The 23,674-nt window shown below is 42.3% G+C and overlaps 1 protein-coding gene across 3 annotated transcripts; it reads left to right on the top strand.

The window, feature by feature from the left end:
* The first annotated feature begins 1,352 nt into the window (after positions 1 to 1,352).
* On the top strand, positions 1,353 to 22,291 carry magl (MAX dimerization protein MGA-like). 3 transcript variants are annotated; one of them, XM_041958583.1, is made up of 22 exons: positions 1,353 to 1,487; positions 3,213 to 4,414; positions 5,315 to 5,780; positions 6,032 to 6,128; positions 6,274 to 6,384; positions 6,496 to 6,615; positions 8,217 to 8,324; positions 8,485 to 8,902; positions 9,821 to 9,971; positions 10,251 to 10,488; positions 10,713 to 10,891; positions 11,047 to 11,266; positions 11,458 to 11,684; positions 11,877 to 12,119; positions 13,232 to 13,493; positions 13,938 to 14,596; positions 14,723 to 14,820; positions 14,942 to 14,987; positions 15,200 to 15,364; positions 19,491 to 19,602; positions 19,847 to 20,404; positions 20,499 to 22,291. In XM_041958583.1, exons 2-22 carry the CDS (start codon positions 3,249 to 3,251, stop codon positions 21,410 to 21,412), a joined length of 6,558 nt encoding a protein of 2,185 aa, XP_041814517.1. In that variant the 5' UTR covers positions 1,353 to 1,487; positions 3,213 to 3,248; the 3' UTR covers positions 21,413 to 22,291. The 3 variants fall into 3 exon arrangements, with proteins under 3 accessions (XP_041814517.1, XP_041814518.1, XP_041814516.1); XM_041958584.1 differs by having other exon boundaries at positions 6,271 to 6,384; positions 10,251 to 10,428; XM_041958582.1 differs by having other exon boundaries at positions 6,271 to 6,384.
* Positions 22,292 to 23,674: the final 1,383 nt, after the last annotated feature.

The following is a 23,674-nucleotide window of genomic DNA, read 5'->3' as shown; positions in this document are numbered from 1 at the left end:
TGGTTTAATATTTCTGTCGCCAGTAGGAGGATTTTGGTAGCCATGCTTAGAATATCTTTCAAGTTTAGACCAGTCTTTTTCGGAGGGGGTTGGGATAGGGTGATAAGGTTTGTGGAAAATTCATAAATAATACTTTAAAACACCCCGAGAGGACATTCATTATGCTAGAGTCCAGCTGCCTCCACAAAGACCATAAAATTAAATTAAAGATTGCTCTGCGTTAATGAATGGTGTAGAGCAAGTTCAGTTAGATTAGCATGCATATATAATATTTCGCAGAAATCAAATCCCCCTGTATGTTTTCATCTTAAGTCTATAGGTAACAATCTGGCCAAACAGGACACTGCTGCATCTGTACTTTGTTTTTGTTTTTTTTTTAGTAAAAGTAAACCTAAAGTTTGGGCTTCAGAGCCACAAATTTGCTACAACTTAATAAAAAGCCACTTCCCAGAAATCGCCATTCTCTAGTTTTCTGTGTGAAAGAAATTGTGGAGACCCTAAATGTAAAATTGAAAATAGATGTTATGTTTAATTATTGCGCAATGAAGTTTTATTTGGGTAAATATTCACGGCAACGTTTCGCCGCCATGTTTTTAGAGAAACAAAGCCAGTCGACGTTGTTTTGAAGCGTGCCGTTTCGCAGTTGTAGTAAAGGTAAATCGTAAGTTATTGATTAACTGCTCAGGTAAATTCTGATATATTGTCATGGGGGGGGGTGTTATAGGAAGGTCCTGCAAACTAACTTTTTTTTTTTTTTAATCTTATCGGGGGGGGGGGGGTTGGGTCAAATCCTCAGGCCGCTGACACCATGAAGAAACAACTGGCCGGTAAAGTCCTCGGAGGAGCTCGCGCATTGGCTACTGAAGCTCAACCGCCATGGTGAACGTGTTACGTCACAGCCCGAGAGCGTGTGTGTGTGTGTGTGTGTGTGTGTATGAGTGTGTGAGCGATAGAGAGAGAGAGGGGCAGCGAGGAGAGTGTGTGGTTCAGGGAGGGTGAGAATGGAAATGTGATCGAAAAGGTAGAAGAAGTGAAGGAAACTGGAGGGGAGGGAGAGAAAGTGTCGGCTCAGCGCTCTCAGCTCGGCAATTACGCATCCGAAACATTTTCGCGTAAACTTGCTGAGAGTTGTCCTTACCGGCGACTGAGCTCGAGGTGGGAGCGAGCGAGAAAAAAAAATCTCCGCGATGGTGGACTCCCGCTTCCCTCGCGCTGGCGGCCTGGGAATCACGCGCCATTGAAGGGGGGTGGGGTGGGGGGGTGAAATTGTGCATGCGCTTTGGCTTCGCTGCGTGCACGCTCGGGTCGGTCGATGCGAGCACAGTGGCGTGGCTCTCGGCCTCCATTTGCCAGTTTGTGTTTACGTTCGAGGGATTCTACGAGGCCCCGACGACGGCGACGACGACGTGCAACAGTTGGAGTTTCACCGGGAGAGTTGTTATTGTGTCGCCGCCGCGGGCCACGAGGTGTTCCGCCGATGTCGAAAGGTGAGGCGTTAGTGAAACCTCCAACTTTTCCAACTTGGTGAGTGGCGGAGCGGGCGGCCTTCCTCTCCGCGGTGTGTGAGGAAGAAAGAGCCGTTGTCAAACAACTTAAATTCTGTGCGCGGCGTCTGTTTTAGGATGAGAGACAGGTAGACGGAGAGCGGTTGGGAGTTTGTGTTGTCAGCATGCTGCTTGTAGCCCGTCCGAGGCGCTCGTTCGGCCGGTTAACACCTTTAGATTACAGCATCTCTGTGTTGGTGTGACTGTGTGATTAGTAAATTGACCCGTGGAGGGCATGACGACAGCAAAACAGGTTTTCAGCTTGTCCTCTTGTCGTCGACGGACATGATTTCAGCTGGGCTGCAAAGGTGGAGGCGATAAACGAAATGTGAATTTGAGTGTCTCAGTCATATTTTAAACGCAGGCCTGGCCGAGCAGTTCAGCCCTGTCCTCAGCTGGCTGATACCAGGCAGGCCATTGGTCAGTCGTACCGAAGTGGTCCCGCAGCCCGCTTCTCGAAGGCAAAGTCCACTTTTCTCAGACTGTGAAGAGAAATTACACATTAAACTTAAAAAAAAAGAAACTCTTTACACCCATTTTTACGCCATTTGTTATATTGGTCACAGAATGATGTGTTTTAAGGTGTGCAAGCCAACGACACGGGGTCATGTTTGTTTTTGGTATTTTATTATGCAGCAGGCACTGGTTGTCAATGTTTTTGAGCTCTGGTCCAGGTTTCATTTAGCATGATTTGTGTTTATTCGCTTCTCTGTTTTTGCAAGTACTGGTGTGCAACGTCATCACAGCAAATCGTCTTCTTAATGTGATGTCCTCAGCTCCTTGCAAAAGCCCAGTGACAAAGCAGGCATTTTATGTAACTTGCCTTGTTAGGTTTAGTTTATAAATACATGTTTTGCATATTCTTACACAGCAAAACAAGTCACCAGCAAGGTCCACACATGTGCCAGTGGTTTTCTCCATTAGTAGCTTAATTTATTTATCAGGAGGGCAGGGCCCATCCTAATATTGTTCTGAAACTGTTTGATTCTTATTTGAATTCCCATTGGACTCAAAGAGCTGTTCTATGAATCATGCAGATCAGGTGTCTTGAAATTCGGTCTGGGTGCTCTATGCCATCCAACAGATTCACACAACCAGCAACATGAGAAACCAATGGTTGAGTGTCCTTTAATTTTGTATGATATGAAAACAGTGCTTTGATATTGACTGTAGTCATCTCATTCATTAATTTGATTTCACAGAAAATATGGTTGCACCTTAAATGTAGGCTGATTGCCAGTGCTTCATCGCTCTGGGAAGTGTTTTTGCGAAGACTAGCTGAATATGATCAAACATGAATTTAAAAAAAAATCGTAGTGTGATTTTAAGGCTATATGTTTCAGTAAATAATACCGTTTTCTGCCATTTAAAAGGAGGACTGCAATTTGTGAGCCTGAATATCTCTAATTGTTGACATTTCCTTGTGCATCTTTTATGGCCCTTATTTCTTTTCTGCTACTATTTGCTCTGCTTTCATGGCCTGTAATTGCTTTTATTAACATTGTCAGCATTGTTTGGGTTGTATTTGGCTTCGTTTTTATCTTTTGTCACATAGTTTTGTATGATTTTATCACTTATGCTTGGGTCATTAGCCCCGAAATGTATATTGAACCCCTTAACATCGCTGTACTATATAATTAACATTGTTATTATATAATTTTCCATTAGGCATCTAATGAAGTGGGGTGACCAGAGCCATTGGTGATGCCTGCCACGGACTCTGAACTCATATCAATGGAGGACCCCCATGCATTGGAGGATAAGGAGGGGAGCTCGAGTAGTATCCCCTCCTCGGTTCCTCCTTCTACCGTCCCTTCTTCAACTCCCTCTGATCCGACCTCTACGAGACCTAATTTCCCTAGTGAGACTGTGATTGAGACCAAAGCTGTCTCCATGGCTAGTAATGACTGCAACTCAGCTCTCTCCTCACCTGCTGAAGCTAGCCCAGCCAAACCCGCTGTGACCTCACCTACTACCTTTGATGGGACCGTTGAAACAAGCCCAGCTACCTCATATATAGCATCAGCATCAGACTCTCTAACGTGCACAGGGGTGAGCCTTGTCAACATATCCGAATCAACACCGTTGTTGCCTGAGCTGCCACCTACCACGTTTGGCGGCCTGGACCTGAAAAGTAACTTTCCATCTGTGCTGACCTTCAAAGGTGTCAGTGTGACTCTGGAGAATAACAGTGTGTGGAAACAGTTCTACAGCTGTGGGACTGAGATGATTCTCACTAAACAGGGCCGCCGCATGTTCCCGTACTGCAGATACCGTCTGGCTGGCCTAGATCCGGAGCGGCAGTACAGTCTGGTCCTGTCCATAGTTCCATCGGACCAGTACAGGTACCGCTGGAGCACAACCAAATGGGAGGTTACTGGACCAGCAGAACACCAGGCCCAGGGTCTAATCCGGGCTTTTTCCCACCATTACTCTCCCTGTCGAGGCTCAGAGTGGATGTCTGGTTTGGTGTCCTTCTACAAACTCAAGCTGACCAATAATCCCCAAGATCAGGATGGCCATATCATCCTACACTCCATGCATCGCTACATTCCTAGACTACATGTGATACCTGTCCCGGATGGGGACATACCCACACCGGACAAGCCTGTGGTTATGGGACCAGAAAGCATGACCTTTACTTTTCCACAAACCGAATTCATGGCTGTGACGACTTATCAGAACTTTCGCATCACCCAGCTGAAAATTAATCACAATCCTTTTGCAAAAGGCTTTAGGGAGGACGGGCACAACACCCGCCTAAACAGGGTCACTACAGTGGCTCAACCTGTGGTGAAGTCAGACACTCAGTCTTCTCCTTTAAAACCTGCTGAACCCGATCAAAACAAGCAGGAAGTTGTGAATCTGAGGTAAGTTTTTTGTATATTTTTTTAATATATTTTTTCTGTCTGCAATGTACACTCTGTGGCCTCTTTATTAGTTACACCTGTGATGTCTAATGAAATCCACTCAGACCCTTATTATTGAGTTGCTTCTGATGTTTTTCCCACGCCAAACAGACATTATGGGGAAGAGGATTAGAGACACATTTCAATATAATGCATTTCAGTACAACACCATCCAGTGATAAACATATAGTTGAATTAACACCTCTCTGAAACAGTCAACAAACATTTGCCATTATAAAATCAGTGAAGGATAATATGTGACAGAACTGTTGTATAGGATTGCATCAGATTGTGTAGGCGAGCCTAATAACGTGGCCATGCAGTGGATTACATGCAGCATTTCACTTTGTGAGACTTTTGGAACTGTTGAAACTTGTTTTTTCATTTTTTTTTTCATTCACAACAAAAAACTACATTCATCAAGCTTTTGTCTTAACTGTTCATAATTTAGTGTTTGATTTTAATGTTAAGAAATTGTTTACAGACAAGTTGTTTTCATTCTGTTATAACTGTGGTAATAACTGACAGAGCAAAAAATGCAACAACCACTGCTGTGTCCTGTTCTACAAGGTCCTCAAAGTAACCTAAACCCTCATCAGCTGAAAAAATGAGGCATGTCTCTTGAGGATGAAGCCTCTTAGAATGTCAGCATGTTATGCAATGACAAGTACATGTGCATAAGCTGATAGATGGGCTGCCTTTCATAAATTAAAGTGCTGGAATTAGCCTATTAAAATATAAATTGCCACACACCATGCATCTACAAATTAAAATAGCTTTATAATGAGATCACAATTAAATCATTTTCATTTTTTAATTGTTTAGCATCCATAAACAGAATTCCCTTTTTCTGTTTTACAGCACAAAGAATCTCAACATCCCTGCTTCTCTCTCAAATGAGCAAGAGACCAGACTGGTCCTGAAGCCCATAATGTCTACCATTACCAGTAAGGATGAGCTGTATGTCCCCTGTCTAAGAGGCAATCATGCCCTTGGTGAACTTGTGCTTGTCGAAAAACGTCCATGTGTGGAACCCAGTGAAGAAGCCCATACCGCCAGTGTGACCCCTAAGGCGCAGCAAGACCTCAGAGTAACACCTAAAGCAATATCCATGATTCCCACTTCCCTAACATCTACTCGGGGATCATCACCTGGGCACCGCAAGAGGAAGAAGAGGATCAACAGACACTGGGCAAATTCACGGGGAAGAGAGTGGAAAGCTGCGACTGCCTCCCCCGCGGTAGTCCACAGCCCATCGTTGACTGTCGCTATGCAACCAGAGCTGGATGATGTAGAAGGCCTGTTGTTTGTGTCATTCACCTCAAAGGTAAAACACTACTAATTCCTGAATGATCTGCACATATCTGCATGTCTGCAGAGGATTTATTTTCATTTGGTGTGGTTTGAGGTGTGTCTCCACCAGTTATCCACCTAATGTCAAATACGTGTGTTGAGTTTTCTCTGAAGCTACACACGTTCCCGAGATGACGTTTGTTGTTGAAAACTAAAATCGTTTTATATGCACTGTAGTCAAAGTTCCTTTAAGTGTTTCAGCTTTAATGTGGTTCTGCGTGACAGGAAGCTCTTGAGGTTCACGTCAGGGACAAGCCAGCCAGTAACTCGTCATCAGCATCTCCAGTTGCTCTAACAACACAGCTGCAGTTGAAGCAAACAAGTAAGCAATGTAAAGATCTCTTTCATGTGGCTAACAAAAGCTTTTATGCAGCCTGCGCATCTTAAATGTTCTGGAAATCCTGCATTTACCGCCTGTCACCTTTTTTTAATGCTATCTAACAATAAATTCTGTGCTGTTTCAGCAGAGGCGATTGCAGAGACTGATAAGGAGAAGATAGCCTGCTTAGAGGCTCTCCTGCTGCGGGACCTCCAAGTTCTCAAGCACAGACAGGCCATCCATCCCATTCTGCAGGAGGGTGAGTTCATACAAAGCACATACACGAGCATCCTAGTGGTTAAGTAGCTTTTACAAATTACTGTGGAGTAAATATTTTTCTCTCATTGACTCCTTTTTGTCCATTTTCTAGTGGGGTTGAAGTTGAGCTCCTTCGACCAAACTAAGTCCATTGACCTGCAGTATCTGGGCGTTCATTTACCACTACCTCCCCCGAACCTACCAGAGCAAGGCGACGTCACATCTCCTGGTGGTACGTTGGACTGATCTTTGACAGTGTGTGCATGCTTGATTGAGGACACATTCTCGTCCTGGGGCACTTAATTGGCTCGGTTTGGACGCAGAAATGTTTGGTGGTATGTGTTTCGATGTGGTTTATGTAAAATCCACATTTTCTTCTGTATTTACAGCATTTAGTTGATTTAACAGGTATTATGGAGGAGGCATTAGCACTGACAAAAACGGACCCCCTTAAAACCCTGCTGTGGACATCAGTTAACTGTTTCATACATTTATTTCACCTGAGGGCAGACAAGCCATCATGTCTGGCTTGTCTACATGAAAGATTAGCAGTTCCTCATGTAGGATTACTGTTCAGATACAGACCTTGTAAACAGTGCTGATCAGCCGTGATAGGAGCCAGTGCCCTCTGCGTATCTATTCATACATAAGGGGAAAGTGATAAGGGCCTTGTCTAAATAGAACCAATGTTTCAATTAAGATGTGCTATCAAGAATGGTTAAACTTATTAACATATTTATTTAAGTCAAGTTTTTTGCTCTCTCCTTTCTCTCACAGTAGATTATCTCTCTAAATTTAGACAGCACATTTGCAAGGTAGTCTAATGTATTTAGTAGGGTGAATTACAATAGGCTGAACACTGATCACCTCCTCCTGCAAGCCTCATCTGCAGTTTGTCAGTCAGGTCAGATTAGAGCCTTGTATGATCTTAAGATGCAGGAAATGAGTTAAGGCTGGACAGGGGCTTGTAATTCAAGAGTATGGCCTAGTCATGGTTTTGAAATGGCTGCTTGCGTTTCAAACGCTTGGTCCAGGCATTTCCATTGAACAGGCCAAACGGATCTGGCACTGTGTAGCTTCTAGAACACCTCTATTCCTCAAAGGGCTGATCAAAGGTCTGTAGGTGTAAAGCTGTGAGTCTCTTCCTTCGTACAGTCATGCTAGAATATTCTCAGTATCTGCTGAGACACAGTGTTCTCCAGTGAAGTAGACTGAGTACATGTGTAGATTGTACTCATCATGTTGTCCACGTCCAGAGCAGCAATCACATCGTTTCCCTGTGATATTGCATGGAAACGTAGATTTGTGCTGATACAGTGTGTTGTGATACTTATTTGAAAAGTATGCCAGGATAGCATGATTTGTTGATTGTGTGCTGTTCAGACAGTTTGTCACTTGCAGTTTAGGATTAAGTTTCTACTTCTCATTCATTCTAATTTGACTCACTCCATGTTCCTTAGTAATCTTTTGGGTTGATCTGTCATGCACATTTTATCCAGCAAGTCACTCTGACTGGACCATTATTTTCAGGCGTGTCTACAATGAAGTGACAGATAAACACAGGAAAAACACAGATAACTGAATCACAGGAAGTGCTTAACAGTGGTCCATATCTTGTCAGCCAGAAGATTTTCTTTTCTGGCAGTGAACATACTGTGCACTTGAATAAATGTATAAATGTGCTCGTATCTTCAACAAAGAGAATGAAATGGCAATCAAATTCTCAGAAACCAGTTTTTCTTCTGTAGCACTCAAACAAACATTGTGAAGCACTGAATGTTAATGCGCTGCGTCTTTGAAAGTGAAGGCTAACGCGGTATGTTTCCTTCACAGATGAGGGGTTACCCTTCGTCTCCCGTACAGGAAAGACAAGCGACATGACAAAAATAAAGGGATGGAGAAGCAAGTTCATAAGGAAAGAAACGTCTCCTAACTGTGATGGTAAGGTTTGCTCGTCTTCATGCAGCTGATTCAGTGGGATTAGTGTAATCATTCTAATTACCAAAAGATTAACAGCACTGAAACCAACAGCATGTACTTGTGTCTGATCCACTATTCTTCGTTGATGAATTAAAGGCTCTTTATTCTTCCTCTCCTAAAGGAACACAAAAGAACCTATCTGCCTTCTGCAGCAACATGTTGGATGAGTACTTGGAAAGCGAAGCTCAGTACATCAGTGAACGTGCTGACGCCTTCTCCACAAACCCCGAGGACTCCGTGGCCTATCAGCTGCCTGATAAAAGCTCCAGCTATGTAAAGACCCTGGACAGTGTACTCAAGCATCGAAACGCTGCTTCCAAATTCCCAGTGGGGGTCAACAGACCATGCCCCCTTTCCCACAAACCCCTCCTCTACTCTGCCCTGACGTCACCAAATCCACCTCTGGCCAGCCGTGCGACCCCTGTTCAAGCAGAAGCTCAGTCCATGCAGCAGTCTGCATCTCTGCAGACGCAGCCTGGAGCTGTGTTGATAGCAAATGCTGTTTCTGGGTCTAATAACTTTAGTTCTGTTTCACAGAGGTAAGGACATTTTTTGTTTGTTTGTAATTTGTCTTAATTTTTAAGGTCTCAACTTTAAAAAAATATATATATTATTTAGCAACATTTAATCACATTTTTCCAGTTTTTGTGCATGTAATTTTAGTTCTCTGGAGGCAAGCAAGTAATTTTTTTCATTACTGATTCTTTCTTCAATCCTTTGGTCTATAAAATATCAAGAAAAGCGTTTATTAGAATTTCCTGAGGGGACATTTTGAAGCTGAACAGGACATCTGGAACAGCAAATCTTCACATTTGTGAAGTTTGAGCCATCAAACAGTCTAGCAAAAGAAGTTTTGACAAGTTCTTCTTAGAAAAGTAATTTCTTGAATGACTCAAATATGTTAAGATTTTTTTTTTTGGCTCACAACTTTAATTATCAGTAACTAGGAACAGAATCTCATACTGTCACTCAACATACATTGAACACAATTAGAGCGATAGATAGATAAAACTTCATTAATCTCACAATGGAGAAATTCACTTTTACAGAAGCTCTTCAGAACACACAGGGGGGTGCAAACAACATTTTTTCAATAGAAAAAAGGAAAAGTAAGAAAACGGGTCAGTAACCGTAACCAGCTGCTGGTCCAGCGCCATCTTGAAAGAGAAAATTAGTTTTCTGCGCTTAGCCTCAGCTTGTCCTTCTTGTAATGCCCATTTAAAGTTTCACAGCTGTTATCAGCAGTGTTTGTTTACAAAAATGCTGGTTTTATCAGTTATTTTTATTTATTTCCTAATTTTCTTTTTTTCTAGGAACATGGTTTCCTTTGAGCTCAGGTCTTATTGGGCAACTTGTGTATTAATTTTATGTGGGCTTTATGCACTGATTGTTTAACAGTTTGAATAGCCTGTCTTTACGGAGAATTTCATATTTCATTTCATTTTCATGCTCCTCAGATTATCTACACACCACCCTGGGACCAGCCAGAGATCAGCGGTGAACAAACTGTCGATGATAGAGATCGGAACCCTGAACCAGGGTCTGAGCAGAACACAGCTGACGCCAGACAGACTGTCAATGGCTCTGTCTGTAATGCTAACAAAACAGGTACCTGACGTACTGTACAAGTGTACCGCAGGCTTTGTGTATAGTGTCATTGAACATCAACGTTGGGCTGCATCTGTGCTGGTGTTATTAGTTTGTCACATTTTTTTCATGTTAAACTTAGAAAGTGGCTCTTGCTTTTATTATTTAAAATGGAGATCAGTATGTAAGAGGTACTGACAACAACGACACTTGGCCAATAGAGACACAGACTGTTAATGTTAAATGAAGACACATTCATATTTAATATTGTTCTGATGACTCTCCTTCCCTGTTAATCAGATGCAGCCCAGTCAAGTCTTGAAATTGGCCAAGTATCCGGAGTATAAAGCTGAGGGACCTGAATGCGGTCAGGACTTCTGCAGACTGGGCTGTGTGTGTTCCAGTCTCCGGCGTCTGAACAGAGGTCCCCTCCACTGCCGGCGGCCTGAGTGCATGTTTGCCTGCGCCTGTTTCAAGCGTAAGATCACCAAGCAGTTGACTGTGGGGGAGTCTGAACAACAGATCCAACCTGTTTACTGTAAGAGCAAGTCATGTAGATAGACTTTTAATGTCCCTTGACGCACTTGGGTAACTGCATTGTTTCATTCATAACATAAATTACAAGGAATGCAGCATTTTATCTCAAGGTCTACATTTTACAGAGCTTTCATCTGAATAGAATCATTTTTCTGTTTTTAGCTTTTATTTCCTGCTCAGCCTGTAACTTAGAAGTCTAAATGAGATGCTTTTATCCCTCCCCAGCTATGATGAATATGGAACATGTGGTCCAGCCTCTCCCTGGCTCTCATGCTAAGAAACTGTGGAAGCGCGATATTGATGATCTGGATCCAGACCCACTCTTCTCCCCCGTAAGTGCTCCTCTGTGTTTGGTCCCCACGAAGGCCGTAAAACGCTGCAGTGCACCTCGTCCAACGGAAATGGTAAAATACAACCTCTCTCTTATTTGATTTGATAGAGGCTTTAAACCTCTTTTTATATCTCACACTCGTAGATATGTGTAAAAGTATTTCCTTATCTTTATATTTGTCTACCTTTTGTCCTTTTTTAATGTAAAACAATTTAAAAACCATTGCAGATTCGAGAAGAGGATAAGGATCCAGTGTATAGATACTTGGAGAGCATGATGACGTGTGCACGTGTAAGAGCGTTCAACAGCCAGCCACCTCCTGAAGTTACCATAGAGCCCAAGATCCCTGATACTTCAACACCAAACACCACAGCAAAACTGCAGCAGACAACCACTGATAGCCTGCCGAAAATATACCACAGAACTTTACTGCCTGTTAAGAAAGCAGGTGAGAAACCAAAGCAGATGCAATAAATACTTCATGTATTTTGTACTGTTAATGTTTCACCAGCCACTGAAAATCAAATCTTTTGTACTCTTTTTATTTTCCTACTCCCTGCCGGAAGACAGTATTTGTTGCTTTACTGAATCATGATGCATTATTATTATTTTTATTATTATTATTATGTCCCTGAGCAGGACAGACTTCTCAGGGGAGCACATCCAGTGAAACAGGAGCGAGAAAGCAAATGGAGATCCAGTCAGCGTGTCATTGGAGCATGGACCGCAAAAAAGTCGTGGAAGCTTTATGTCGACGCATGAGTCAGGACAGGATGCCTCAGCGCTTCCGCATAGGACTGTACCACATCCGCCTGGTCGCAAAGATCTTTATGCGGAAGCCCAGTGGCTCCGTCGTCACCTACAGGGTAGGTCTCTGAGGAGTGATTCCAGTCCAGAATCTGCTGTATGTTGTGACGTTAACAGCTGATCCAAAACACACCAGCCTCTGAATAATATAAGCTCTCTGTGATTGTTCAGATGTAGCGTTTGTCCTCATGTCATAACTTACATTTAAAAAATAAAAAATGCATCCCTTGCTCTACTCCACTGTCCTCTAGGTACACATCAGTAAGCCATCAGAAACCAGTGATAATGACGAAGACGATTTTGATGACAGCGATGAGGAAAAGCATGCCAACAAAAGCCTGGATGAGAACAGTGATGCAGAAGAGGAAGATGGCCAAATTGAAGAGCAAGAGATGAAGCTTGGAGTCACACCCTTCCTGAGTGGAGTGTTACCAGCCGGCCGACTGAGAGCCAGGACCAAACCTGTTGGCTGCCAAGCATATGGACTTATACAGGTCAGGCTCAAGGAAATGCCGTTCATCTTTAACACTATTAATATGCAGGAATGTGATCTTTTTCAGATTTAGCCAGAATACTGGATTTTCCGATCTGAAAATGTTACCCACGTGAATCATGCAGAGCCCTAAAAAAATATTTTGTGGTCGCGTTAGCTTCTCTGTCAGTGGGTGGGTTTCATCTCCTACACGCACACGCACACACACACACACACACACACACACACACAGCAGACTGCAGAGCAGAGAGGCTGTCGTGGAGACAGTGAGTCAGATGAAGCAAAGGTAACGTTTTCCTCCAGTTGATGACAAATCCAGGAAAAAGGAGAAAAAGTAGAAAAGTGACATTTCAACCTGCTTTGTCCATAGTTGTTGTTGTTATGATCACACCACACTTGTTAAGCTAATAGCGAATTGCTATGAACAAGCTAAAACAATAGCTCTCTGCATGTAGCTTGTTTATCTTAGTTTAGCATGAATGTGTAAATTTAGAAAATTCTTGTAAAATGAGCTGCTGGCTGGAGACAAACCAGCCCCTCCTCCCTCTACCAGTGGTGTCTGCAGGCAGTGATTCACATCAGCAGCAGAGGAAGGAGGACAGAGGACAAGAGGAAGGACTGATAGGGATGTCTGTGTTCTCCATCTTTCTGAACTTCACTCAGTATTGTGATATCAGGAATATTGGTCATTATACTGACATTTTAGATCTGTTTCTAGTGAGAGTTTATTGAGTTTACGTAGTGAATCTGCTGTTGTTAACTTGTTGCTGCTTTGGAAAAACATTTTTAGTTATTTATAAAATGTCAATCATTGAAATTGTGCTCTGAATATATTCTTAAAAAAAACCCACCACAACAGCTAGTTAGTGTCTTCACCCTGACACCAGGAGGATGAGCAGATCATCGCTCAAACCCCTTCACTTCTTCACAAACAAAGCCTTGTTTAACCAGTTTTATTTTGAGCCACACCATGGTGTCTTGGTATAGTTTTACTTGGGATGGAACCACACAACTTATTAAAATGTCTGGAGACAACATATACAGCATATACCTGGAACTGTAAACATAAATGTATATGCGTAATAGTATATCTACCTTTTTCTTCCTCAATAGGTAAATGGCAAATCCTACAATCAGGCCAGACTGTTGCTGGGGAACATGGGATCTCTACATCCAGCCAACCGCCTTGCAGCATACGTCACAGGCCGACTGCACGCGCCTGCTGACGTTTCTCACAAAACCTCTGAGAAATCAGACCCTACAAACAAAATCAGCTCTCTTGGCGCTCTGCTTATAAAGGCTGCTGGCACGGTAGTCCCTCCAATTATAACTGCAAGAAAAACCACTGAGCTGAAGACACCGGCGCAACCACCAGGTAAAATGGTCTCTCTGACCCCAGCACAAGCATTTAGTTTTAAACTGATTGCTCCCCAAAGGAAGCAAAAGTAATCAACTCAAGAACCCTCCAACACAGACACGCCTGCAGCTGCTGCAGAATATTGAAATCATCCAAGGAAATAAAACTAGCACCACAAACATGTGCTGCTTATAAATCTAGTTTCTGACAGATAAAACCAGAACTGTCAGTTTTTGTAAGACTTAAGTTAGTGTGGGGAGGAGATAAACAGAAATGTAAATAATTCACAGTATTTATAGAATCAAAAGAAACACCTTTGTGTTTTCCATTCCTCAAGATTTAGCTTTAAAGATCTCAATTCCTTTTAGCGCCTAAAGATATCAAACTTGAGTAGGTTTGTTGACACAAGATGATTATTTCTTTGTCTCACCTCCTTGCCCTGCATTGTTTTGTTTAATTCAGCTCAGCTATCCCAGCCTGACTCTTGGAGAAAAGGATCCACCGCCATGCTGCAGCCGCCACAAAACTCCTCGACCACCAACCCTGTCCATACGTTTGTCTTGGGCCAAAGCAGTTCAGTCAGCCCCTTCCAGAACAGCTCCACATCCTCGCCGGTCTCTCTCACTGTCTCGCCATCACTGAAAACCCCCAGCTTCTTAGGACAGAGCGGGACCTATTCATTCAGGATCTGCCCTCCAGCTAACCAGGGCACCAGGGACCAGAACCTACCAGGAGTCACCCTGCCTGGGGGCTTCACCCTCATTCAACTCCCTAAGCCTGGAGCTGATGGAGCTGCACAGCAATCAGAATCTGTGAACACCACAAACATGGCTGGTGTGGTTAAAGCCCTGGCATTAAAAGATGCTTTGTGTAATCTTGGACACGTTGCAGCTAATTCAGATGCAAACTGGCCTGGTGTGGGAACCTGTACTGGAGCTAAGGACATATTAAGCAGCAGATCAGTGGAGCAAGGATCCTTCCATAAGCTAATGTGTGATGAGAAGACGCCCTCAGATGAGAGCGATGAAGTCGGCTGCAAGAAAGAAGACTCAAACCTGGACCTCCCCTCAGAGGACTTAAGCTCCGATACCTCAGACTACTGTGGAGAGGGCGACGACGACGTAAGTGTGACGACTAAGAAATGTTTTTGTTTTCAGTTAAACGATTTTTTTTTTCTCCAATCCAAAATATGAGTCTGAACGTAAGATGTGAATTACAGTGTGCACACTGTTAAATGTTTTCTTCAGGAGGGGGTAGTGGACATTGAGACTGTAGAAGAAGTGAGACAAGGAAAGGTCATCGCTGAAATGAAAGAAGCTGTCAGAAAAGCATTACAGCAGTCACGGTAATACATGTGAATGAAAGGACATGCGGCACGTGGACCTGTGCATATTTTCTGCAATTAAATGGAAAGTATTCCAATTTTGTCCCTGAAAGTTTTGTTTTAAATTCTTGTCTATCTTCAGAGAATCCAGTGATGATTTTGGATCATCGAGGGAGCTCAGCATCCAGGTACGGCCTTTTTCTCATGCAGCAAAATTGCTATTTCCTAAATAATTCTTATTTTTACAAAGCCAGTTGACCTTATATCATCATCCTCTCTCAATGACCCTGTAACGTGTCATGGATTGATGTGTCATTGATCTTATACTGTCTGTTTTGAGTACAGCGTTGTGTCAGTATTACTTGTATTTATTATCATCTCCAATGTCTCTCCATTCCAGGATCAAATGGTCGATGACCATGATGAGCCTAAGAGTAAAAGGAGGCGACAAAACCACTCGGTGCTCGAAAGGCTAAGGCGCTCTGAACAGCGGAGCCTCTTCGACAAACTCCAGGCCGTCCTTCAGAGTGACCCCGGGGCCCCCAGGCTCCGCCTCCTCTCTCTGGTCAGTTCCACATCCTGCTCAGCCCAGATTTCATTTTGCTCAGTTGTGTTGGACCATAAACTACACAAGAACTTAAAAGGAAAACATGAAAGTAAATCTATTTTCTCTAAGTTGTATATCCCTACAGTGCTGTAAGCTGCTTTACAACCAAAACCAATGACAACAAGAACCAGAGAGCCACTGCAGTCATTATAACTGAGAGCTACTTAGAAGCCCCCTTAAAACTTTTTAATATGTTCAATATTCCTCAGACATTAAATATTTATGACTAAGAAAACTTTAGAAAAACAGTGCTCAGTACTATTTATTATGAGTTTAATTCTTGAATCTCAGCTAACCTGCTTCATCTGAACTGAGCGGGCATGGCTTGATCAAGTTTGATAGACAGTGGTCTACCAACATGAGCAGACCACGACACAAATGTGGCTCGGTCCTGATTGGTTTACAGAAATGCGTGACATCACCTTTTTCCAATGAGTTCAGCACATTTCAAACCAGCAAGAAGAGCCCAAACAAAACAAAAAAATCAGAAAAACATCTCATGTGAAATAACTGATACTGTTTGAATTTCATAGGTTGGAGCTGGAAGAGAAAACAGGTTTCAGGTCCTTTAGATAATTATGACTGTAATGAATATAGCCAGACAATTGAATTTGTGCTCCTGCAAGTTCCTTAGTTGAATTTGTATCTTAATCTTGTATGTGCACCCATGGCAACACTCACGAACCTTCTCAGGTTCAGGCTAGATCTATTCATGAGGTGCTTATCCTTAATAAACCGGTAGTTACTTCAAGACAGTGTGATCATTGGTTTTCACGTGAAATTACTAATTTCTGCAATTTTCATGTTGCAAAAATCCCTCATCCCTTCAGACTGCTGCTCCGACTCGCAGCAAAGTTTCAGCCACTTCCCACCTTGGAATCATAAGGTTCTAATGGCCATTTTTGTCAAAATTGAGTTATTCACATATTCTTATTCTGTGACAATTTATTTTCATTATGTGAGGAGTCTGATTAAGTTGTATTCATTTTGGACGCACTTTGACGAAAACAAAAAGGTTCTAGCTTCAAAGTGAAACTCTATATTGGTACTTTAAGGCAATCAGCACTTTGAATAAACACAAGAGAACCAGTCAGGTTCCTTGTCATGGTGCTGTACCACTCGGTGACAGCGGGTGGAGGAGACAAAGAAGGGCGTGTCACACAGCGCGACGTTTACAAGAAACTTCAAGATCAAGGATTTTATTGATTGTCTCAAGAAGGACAGCAGTTCAAATTCCAGGCAAGTTCTATCTTTTTATTATTATTAGTATTATTCGTTTAGATCTCGTAGAGGAGTTTATTTTCTTTGTTAGCTATCAGCTAGTCAGCTAATGTTAGCTTCCTTGTGTTAGACTGGCAACCAATGCTAACATTAAGAGGCAAGCCCTACAGGATAGGTCCAGGGTTTTGAAGTATATTTCCTAATACCACTCACAGGCAATGTCATCTGAAGGAGGTCATGGTTTCACCTCGATCGATCACAGGTTCTTGTGTTGAGCTGTGTTTGTGAAGCTGTGCACCGTGGCGCACTGAGTGGATCAAAGAGAAAACGTAACCATTGCATGACATTGCCTGGCACTGGAATAAAGGTTATAGACTTCAAAAAACCTGAACCTAACCTACTCAAAATATTGCAGCTACAGTACGTGAAAGATCATTCTAGTAGTTACTTGAGTCTTGAAATATTAATCATTGCAGAATGATTGTAGTTTGAGTCTGACCTGTCGCTGGTCAGTGGTACTATGACACAATACGAATACAGCAGAGAGAGGGAGAAACAAGCACTCCAGTGTCACCAGCACAGAGATCAATAGAAAGAAAAGTAGTTTTGAGCTTAATGAGCTATTAAACAGAAAATTTGTACTTTTCTGAATTAACCGTATGCCTATTTGAATATATCATTGTACAGTTTAATGAGACCTGGAATAAATGTCTTTTTTTAACATAGTTATAAGAATTATAAAATATGTATTCTTTTTCTCCAAGGTGGCGAGATGGTAGAGGCAGCTGAAGGAGAGGCAGTAGGGCCATGGGTTTTACCAGGCACACCAGAGGCCAAGCCAGCCAAGCCAGGGGCCACACCTGCCACTTCACAAAGTGAAGAGCAGGGGGCTACTCGGAAAAGGAGGAAAAACAGGAGAAGGGTTTCAAATCCATCAACATGGAAAGGCTATATCTGCAAGAAATTTTCATCAAGGGCAAGGAACATGTCAACTCTGCAAATAAAAGGGTTTTAGCTAAATTATAGCTGTGCAGAACTGTATTGTGACATGTAAATACAAATGTGCAAAGAAAGCCTTAACCTAAAGGGAGAAATGCTTTATACGGTTCTACAAATTGAGTAAAGATAGGAAATATGACTAGATACTTTGAAGCAAAAGAAAGATAAACCTGTGATGAAACACAAAGAAAGCATACCTGCTCATTGAAGTACTATCTCAAGATAGAGGGCGAGAAAGTGAGTCTGTAAGCAGTTTTATCTGGGCATGCTTGCCATCAGCCAGAAACCAGTGTATAACACACACAAAGGCAAATCAGATGACTTGCATGCCAAAACCAGATGCAAGCGGGAAACATGCCAAAAAAAAAAAAAATCATGGATGTAAATCAGAAAGTGCAGGTTAAAGCACACATTAGTTATTTTCCAATTGTTGAGTCACATTACTGTTGTACCAGCACGAAAGGCAGTACCTTGAGCTGACATTCCGTGTTTCAAGGATGTATCATCTCAATGAATGGAGATACACCTGTGAAAGAATCTTATCAATTCATATTTACACACAGAGGTCAGCCTGAGTTTTCATGCCCGTAAAAAAAAGATCAGTGTGAAGCGTATGATGCTGCTGTAAATTAAAACTTTTTAATAACAGTGCTGCGGACATGCAAATGGAGCATATGGCTGACAAGACAGCAATGCTTGAAGAGCGGCCGGAAAACCAATGGGGATAAAGATAACCTAACAGTCTGTTTTGACTGTTATTTCAAGTCCATAAGCTGATTTTACAAGTTCAAACCTCACCTCATAATCTTGCTGCTCAGTTCACAAAAGAAGAAGGGTTATAGTGTGTTGTGGACAGAGACGATGTCAGGGATGGGAGCAACTGATGTTGCAAGTGCAGTACTTACATACTTGAACAGGTTATGCATGATCGTCCACATGCCACTGAGATAGCAACATGGAGCAGCAGCAGTGCGCCTCAAAAGAGAAGCTCGTACACGCTCCTGAAATTAGACAATGAAGTAATCTAGTCCTGGCTACTCTGTGGCACCAGAGGTAGATAACCTGCACCACTATGTTGAAAGGGCAGCGAAGGCCACTCCCCAAATCATCTCATCATCTCAGAGGCCAATATGAGTGATATTAAGTCCAAGTATGAACTTGCATGTTAGTAAAGCTTGAATTGTTGTATGTTTGACATATTTTAATTGCATTTCTGTTTCTTTTTCTGATACTCATTTTTATATCAGTTTGCAATTTCTTGCATGACTTGTGACATTGTCTAAGTTTATAAAACTCTGTGTGACTTTGTGAACTTCATGTCTGTCTTGTACTTATTTAGAGTCTTAAAATGTCTTCAACTTTAAAAAATATTAAGCCTTAAAGGTCATTCAGTAGTCCATGTTTGAATACGTTTCGGGTGTCTGAGGTGTGAAAAGGACTTATTTTCAAAATGTCTCAAAACTGCTCAGAACACAGATGGAACCATATAATTCAAAGGTCACGACTTTCTGCAAAGCTGCATTTTTAATCTGTCAAAGCAAGATAGCAAGATAAATGCTTATGTGAAATATTTAAAAAATGACCAAAAAAAAAATGTAAAGTTATAGCCTGACTTGATCTAAAATGTTGTCAGTTTCCATTGACTAAAGCTAGACTAAAATAGTTTTGGTTTTGTTGACTGAGTTAAGACTAAAGAAGGGTGAGGAGTAACTGTTCATCACAAAATGGCATATTCCAAGTCAATTTATGCATGCTGCAGATTTGTGTGGCCGCCCACACAAATTTTATGCAGATCAACTTCAGTATTTATACTCATTCAAGTTTGACAAGAGAATTCATTCACTCCGTTTTGTCGTGTTTGCAGGCCCTAAAAGAAATACAAAATCTGGTTGAGACCTCCAGATACCTGGAGGAGAAGAAGAGGAGGCTGACTCGGCTCCAGTCCGTCTATGTGAAGGAGCTTTCCCTCTTGTCTGGTGTGTAAACTTGTGTTGCTGCATGTTGCTGCTTTTCGTACTTAGTCTCACTTAGTGCTGATTTATCTGCCGTTTTGATTTGTAGTAGAGAAGTAGTTGTAGCTTGTTATATCTTAACTTGATGTCTTAAATCATGAATAATGAGCAGTGTAGCGGATATGAATTACAGCAGATTACAGATGTTGTAGATGTTAACATTTAAAGCTCTGTCTGTAACTTGTGTTGTGAAATTCCACCTTTTTAGGGAAGTCCGATTCGCTGATTAAGGAGAAGCTGAAGGAGATTTGCGAAAGGCAGAAAGCAAGAGAGATGACAATGAAATGGAAGCCTTTTTCTCACCTACTGAGGTACAGAGCTGCTGCTTTGCAAACCACTACTCCCCAGTCCAAGCTCTGGTCCACGCCCCTGTTACAGCCTGACTTCTTCCTCACGGCTCTGTCTAATCCACACACCACTGCCGCCCAGAGCACTGTAGACCCGACACCCATACCCACGCCACCAGGCAACACTTTGGAGCCTCTGGCAGCGTCCTCTCCGGCCCAGGCTGAGGTCACAGCACCCTCACCACAGGCAGAGAACCAGCCAGATGAACCTGAAGTCCCAGCCCAGACCAGTATGACCGATTCCCAAACGGAGTGCAAGCCAGCCACCCTTCAGGTCACCGCAGCCCAGGAGGAAGCCTCACCTGCATCCTCGACACCCAGTACCAACAACCAGTCCATTCGCCTTTCAAAGAGCTTTACCCTTCCTCTGATTCGCTCCAAGACTGGCAGAATCATACTTCCCTCATCTCTGAAACCAAGTAAGTTAAGACATGATTTCATCCTTGAGTCAAAGTCCCTTCATGTATATCTATTATTGTATTGTGACAGATATATTTTCTTCTTTTCTCACAGCTGGTCAGGGCTTCTATACGCTCATGGTAATGAATACCAAAAAGAAAGGAGAGGCTGGGGAGGTTAGCATGGAGCCTTCTGTTGTGGACTCATCCGAGAACAAAGAGAAGAGCCTTTCTAAATCTGACCACACTTTAGATTCAGAAGTCAGTCTAATTTTGGAGGAGGACAAAACTGTGCAGTCCCCGAACTCTGAACCAACGCGTTCAGGTGTAACATCCCCCCTGGCTGAGCTTGCCCACCTTAACAAATCAATCACTGTGCCTTTGGTGGCTCTGCAAGCTGCAAAGAACAGCCAGGAGGGGGACGCAGTGGTGAGTTTGAACAAAACACCGGCAGCTGCCTGCTTGAGTTTTAACCCTGTGCAACAGGTTCCTACTAATGTGGAGCCAGAGCCTGAGCCAAGCCCTCCTGTAGTCCGCCGTGGCAGAGGCAGGCCTCGAAAGAATTCTGTTACCCCTGCTAGCCAAAATGGAAAACATACAGTTGTAGAAGACACCAGTAAAAGTGTCAGTGAAAGTGAAATATCTATTCAGGTTGAAAAGAGGCAAAGTGAAAAGATTACTTCAGAGGTGGCTAAGGACAGTCCAGTGGTCAGTGACAGCCCGGTACCGGTCAAACGAGGCAGAGGAAGGCCTCCGAAGAACAAATCAAGGCAAGTGCAGAGTCCTTCGCGTGTGCAAGCAAGAAGTAGTCCTAAATCCAGTGAGGACAGCCCTGTCAGACTCTATCGCCGTTTTAAAAGCCCTGACACAAAACCCAAGGGAAGTCCTGCAACGACCACCTCTCTTGGAGATGTGAACACATCTCGCCCGTTAACTCGAGGTGCTTTAGGAAAGGACTTCCCCAGCGCCAAGAAACGCTCGTGGATAGACATAGAAAAGGAACTGGACCCAGAGCTTGAGTCCGAATAGCTCTCTTATCTTCCTTTCGCTACAAAAGCCAATGCACACAGTCACGTGACCTCAGTTCGTCTCAGAGCCCGATGCTGCTCTTTTATGTATACATTAGCACAAAACTCAGTGGACCTTTTTCATGCTACGGAGAAAAGCTGTTTTTGGTATAAAGAATATTAGAAAAAGCATTAATTGACCAGCTGAATGTATGAATGAAACTAAAAACTCCCACATTCAGTTTTGATGTTGTGTTTTCTAAAGTTTCTCATACAGCTGTCACCTACGTTTATGTTTACTTTTCGTCAGAAACAGCAGATTGAGATTTATTCAAATTGTATTTTTGTTGTTGTTGAAGTCATTTATTACTGATCTGCTGTATGCAAATGGAATAAACTTGTACAGACGGCGTAAATCCAATCTGTTAAGCCTTACAGTGTATAATTATCTGCGTCCTGAATAGGATCAGACAATACGCTGCTTCGTTAACTCTGTAAAACGTAATTGCTAACTTGTGTCTTTTTTTATTGAGAGATAGTTTGATGCATTCTCCCCTTTTGAAATTCTTGTTTTACTAACTCAGTGAAAATCATATGGATTAGCACTTTATGTTTTTGGTAGAAACCACCCTGATGTCGTTGATTTAGTCTGTATAGTAATAGTAGTGATCGGCACTCTGGGGAGTTACTTCAGTACAATGCATATAAACCTGATGTGTCACAAGCAATCAAGACAAAAGCTGTTAGCCATATATTGTATCTATGAAAATAACCTCAGTAAATGTTATTTTGTTTTTAATTCCAACACATTTATTTACTTAGTGAATGGTTTTGAAACACTGGTTGTTCTGTTACTTCAGATCAGTTGAAAATGTGAAAAATCAATAATAAAAAAAAAAGCTACCTGAATTTATTATGGCACCCTTCAGTCACTCACAAACAAAGGCTTTTTGTGTATTTCCTGATTTTGTGACACAGGATTTTGCATTATCATGGCCTCAGACCACAGTAAACTGTCCTAACTGACAGCAGTTAAGGCAGGTTGAATATATTTCCTTACATATGGAAATGAGTGTGAATCATTGCATGCCTACAAGAGAGAAAATTTCTGTGTGCTATAAAGTGTCAGAAGTAATGCTCTGTTTACCTTTGTAGTAAATGTGCTAAAACATGCAGACGGCCAGGAAATGTTTCCCTTGAGAAGAAACGTGAAGACCTCTCTATATATAGATATATAAATAGTTCATTTTTAAGTTACAGTACTGCACACTGAGGTTGATATTAGATAATATTAGAGGGGGTTTGTACTAAAAAGACTGCGAGATATGTACTTGATTTGACTTTGACTGCTGAAGCCTGAAGGCTAAATCAACTTCATAACAGCTCAAATTATTTACATGTGATATTTAACAGGGCTGTTGGATTGCCTTGAATTCGTAGATAGTAAATTAACTGCTCTTTATGTTTAACATCCATGTTTTTCTGCAATGATTGTGATTGGTCCGGCGTCATCGCGGGGCGTGGTCTGTTTTGACAGGAAGTCTTGCCGTGAACAGCACGTGGTTAGGTTGAATGCAAATGTCCTGTATGTTTAACACATCACAATGTAAATCATGTTGCAACGTGACTTTAAGATGATAATGGATATTAGATAAGGTGAGAAAGCAGTCTCCAGGTAAAGAGCCGTGCTATTACTGAGAAACTACAACTTTAACTGTGTTACTTGAATCTAAAATATTGTAAACTACAGGTTTCAGCATCAACAGCCTTTATGTCAGAGGCACTAGGTTGCAATACAGGCTCAAATAAGTAAATATGAGATCTGAACATCATAAAATTAAAATACAAAAATTAAAATTACTTTAATTTAAGCAAACGCGCATGTACTAGAAAAATGGAGCATCGTGCATGAAGGTAACATTTCTAGCAGGCAGACAAAGAGCTGTAGCACCCAAACATCCGCCATTCAGCTGTAAGACTGCCCTCAGTCTGTAATCCTATTAAATCAATTAGGTACAACAGCAACAAAAGCACCCATTGATGTAATCATGAGACAGGTTGAGATTAAACTAGTGATGTCATGCAGGCGAACAGCTGAGCAGCGGTGTTTTCTGGGTGTTTTTTTTTTTTTTTAACTCCTTGTCAATCCAAATCGCAGCGTTGACATCAGTCCAGAAGTGTTGGGAAGCTGCAGGAGAAGTGCTGGATGTTGGAGCGACAGAAGACAGCATAGGAGAGCCGTAAACCCAACAAGAGATTAGTGTCCACGCGTCCCGGCTGCAGG

This window comes from Chelmon rostratus, chromosome 18 (genome assembly GCF_017976325.1).
Source record: "Chelmon rostratus isolate fCheRos1 chromosome 18, fCheRos1.pri, whole genome shotgun sequence".
Lineage (NCBI taxonomy): Eukaryota > Metazoa > Chordata > Actinopteri > Chaetodontiformes > Chaetodontidae > Chelmon > Chelmon rostratus.
The sequence above is the reverse complement of the archived record's forward strand: the minus strand, read 5'-3'. Positions and strand labels throughout refer to the sequence as shown.

Bases quoted from the DNA above. Each gene is read 5' to 3' on its own strand.
- magl (XM_041958582.1), top strand. From the start codon at position 3,249: ATGCCTGCCACGGACTCTGAACTCATATCAATGGAGGACCCCCATGCA. The intron at 5,781-6,031 runs GTAAAACACTAC...TCTGCGTGACAG, and splicing joins TTGTGTCATTCACCTCAAAG to GAAGCTCTTGAGGTTCACGT. The intron at 11,685-11,876 runs GTAGGTCTCTGA...ACTGTCCTCTAG, and splicing joins GCTCCGTCGTCACCTACAGG to GTACACATCAGTAAGCCATC.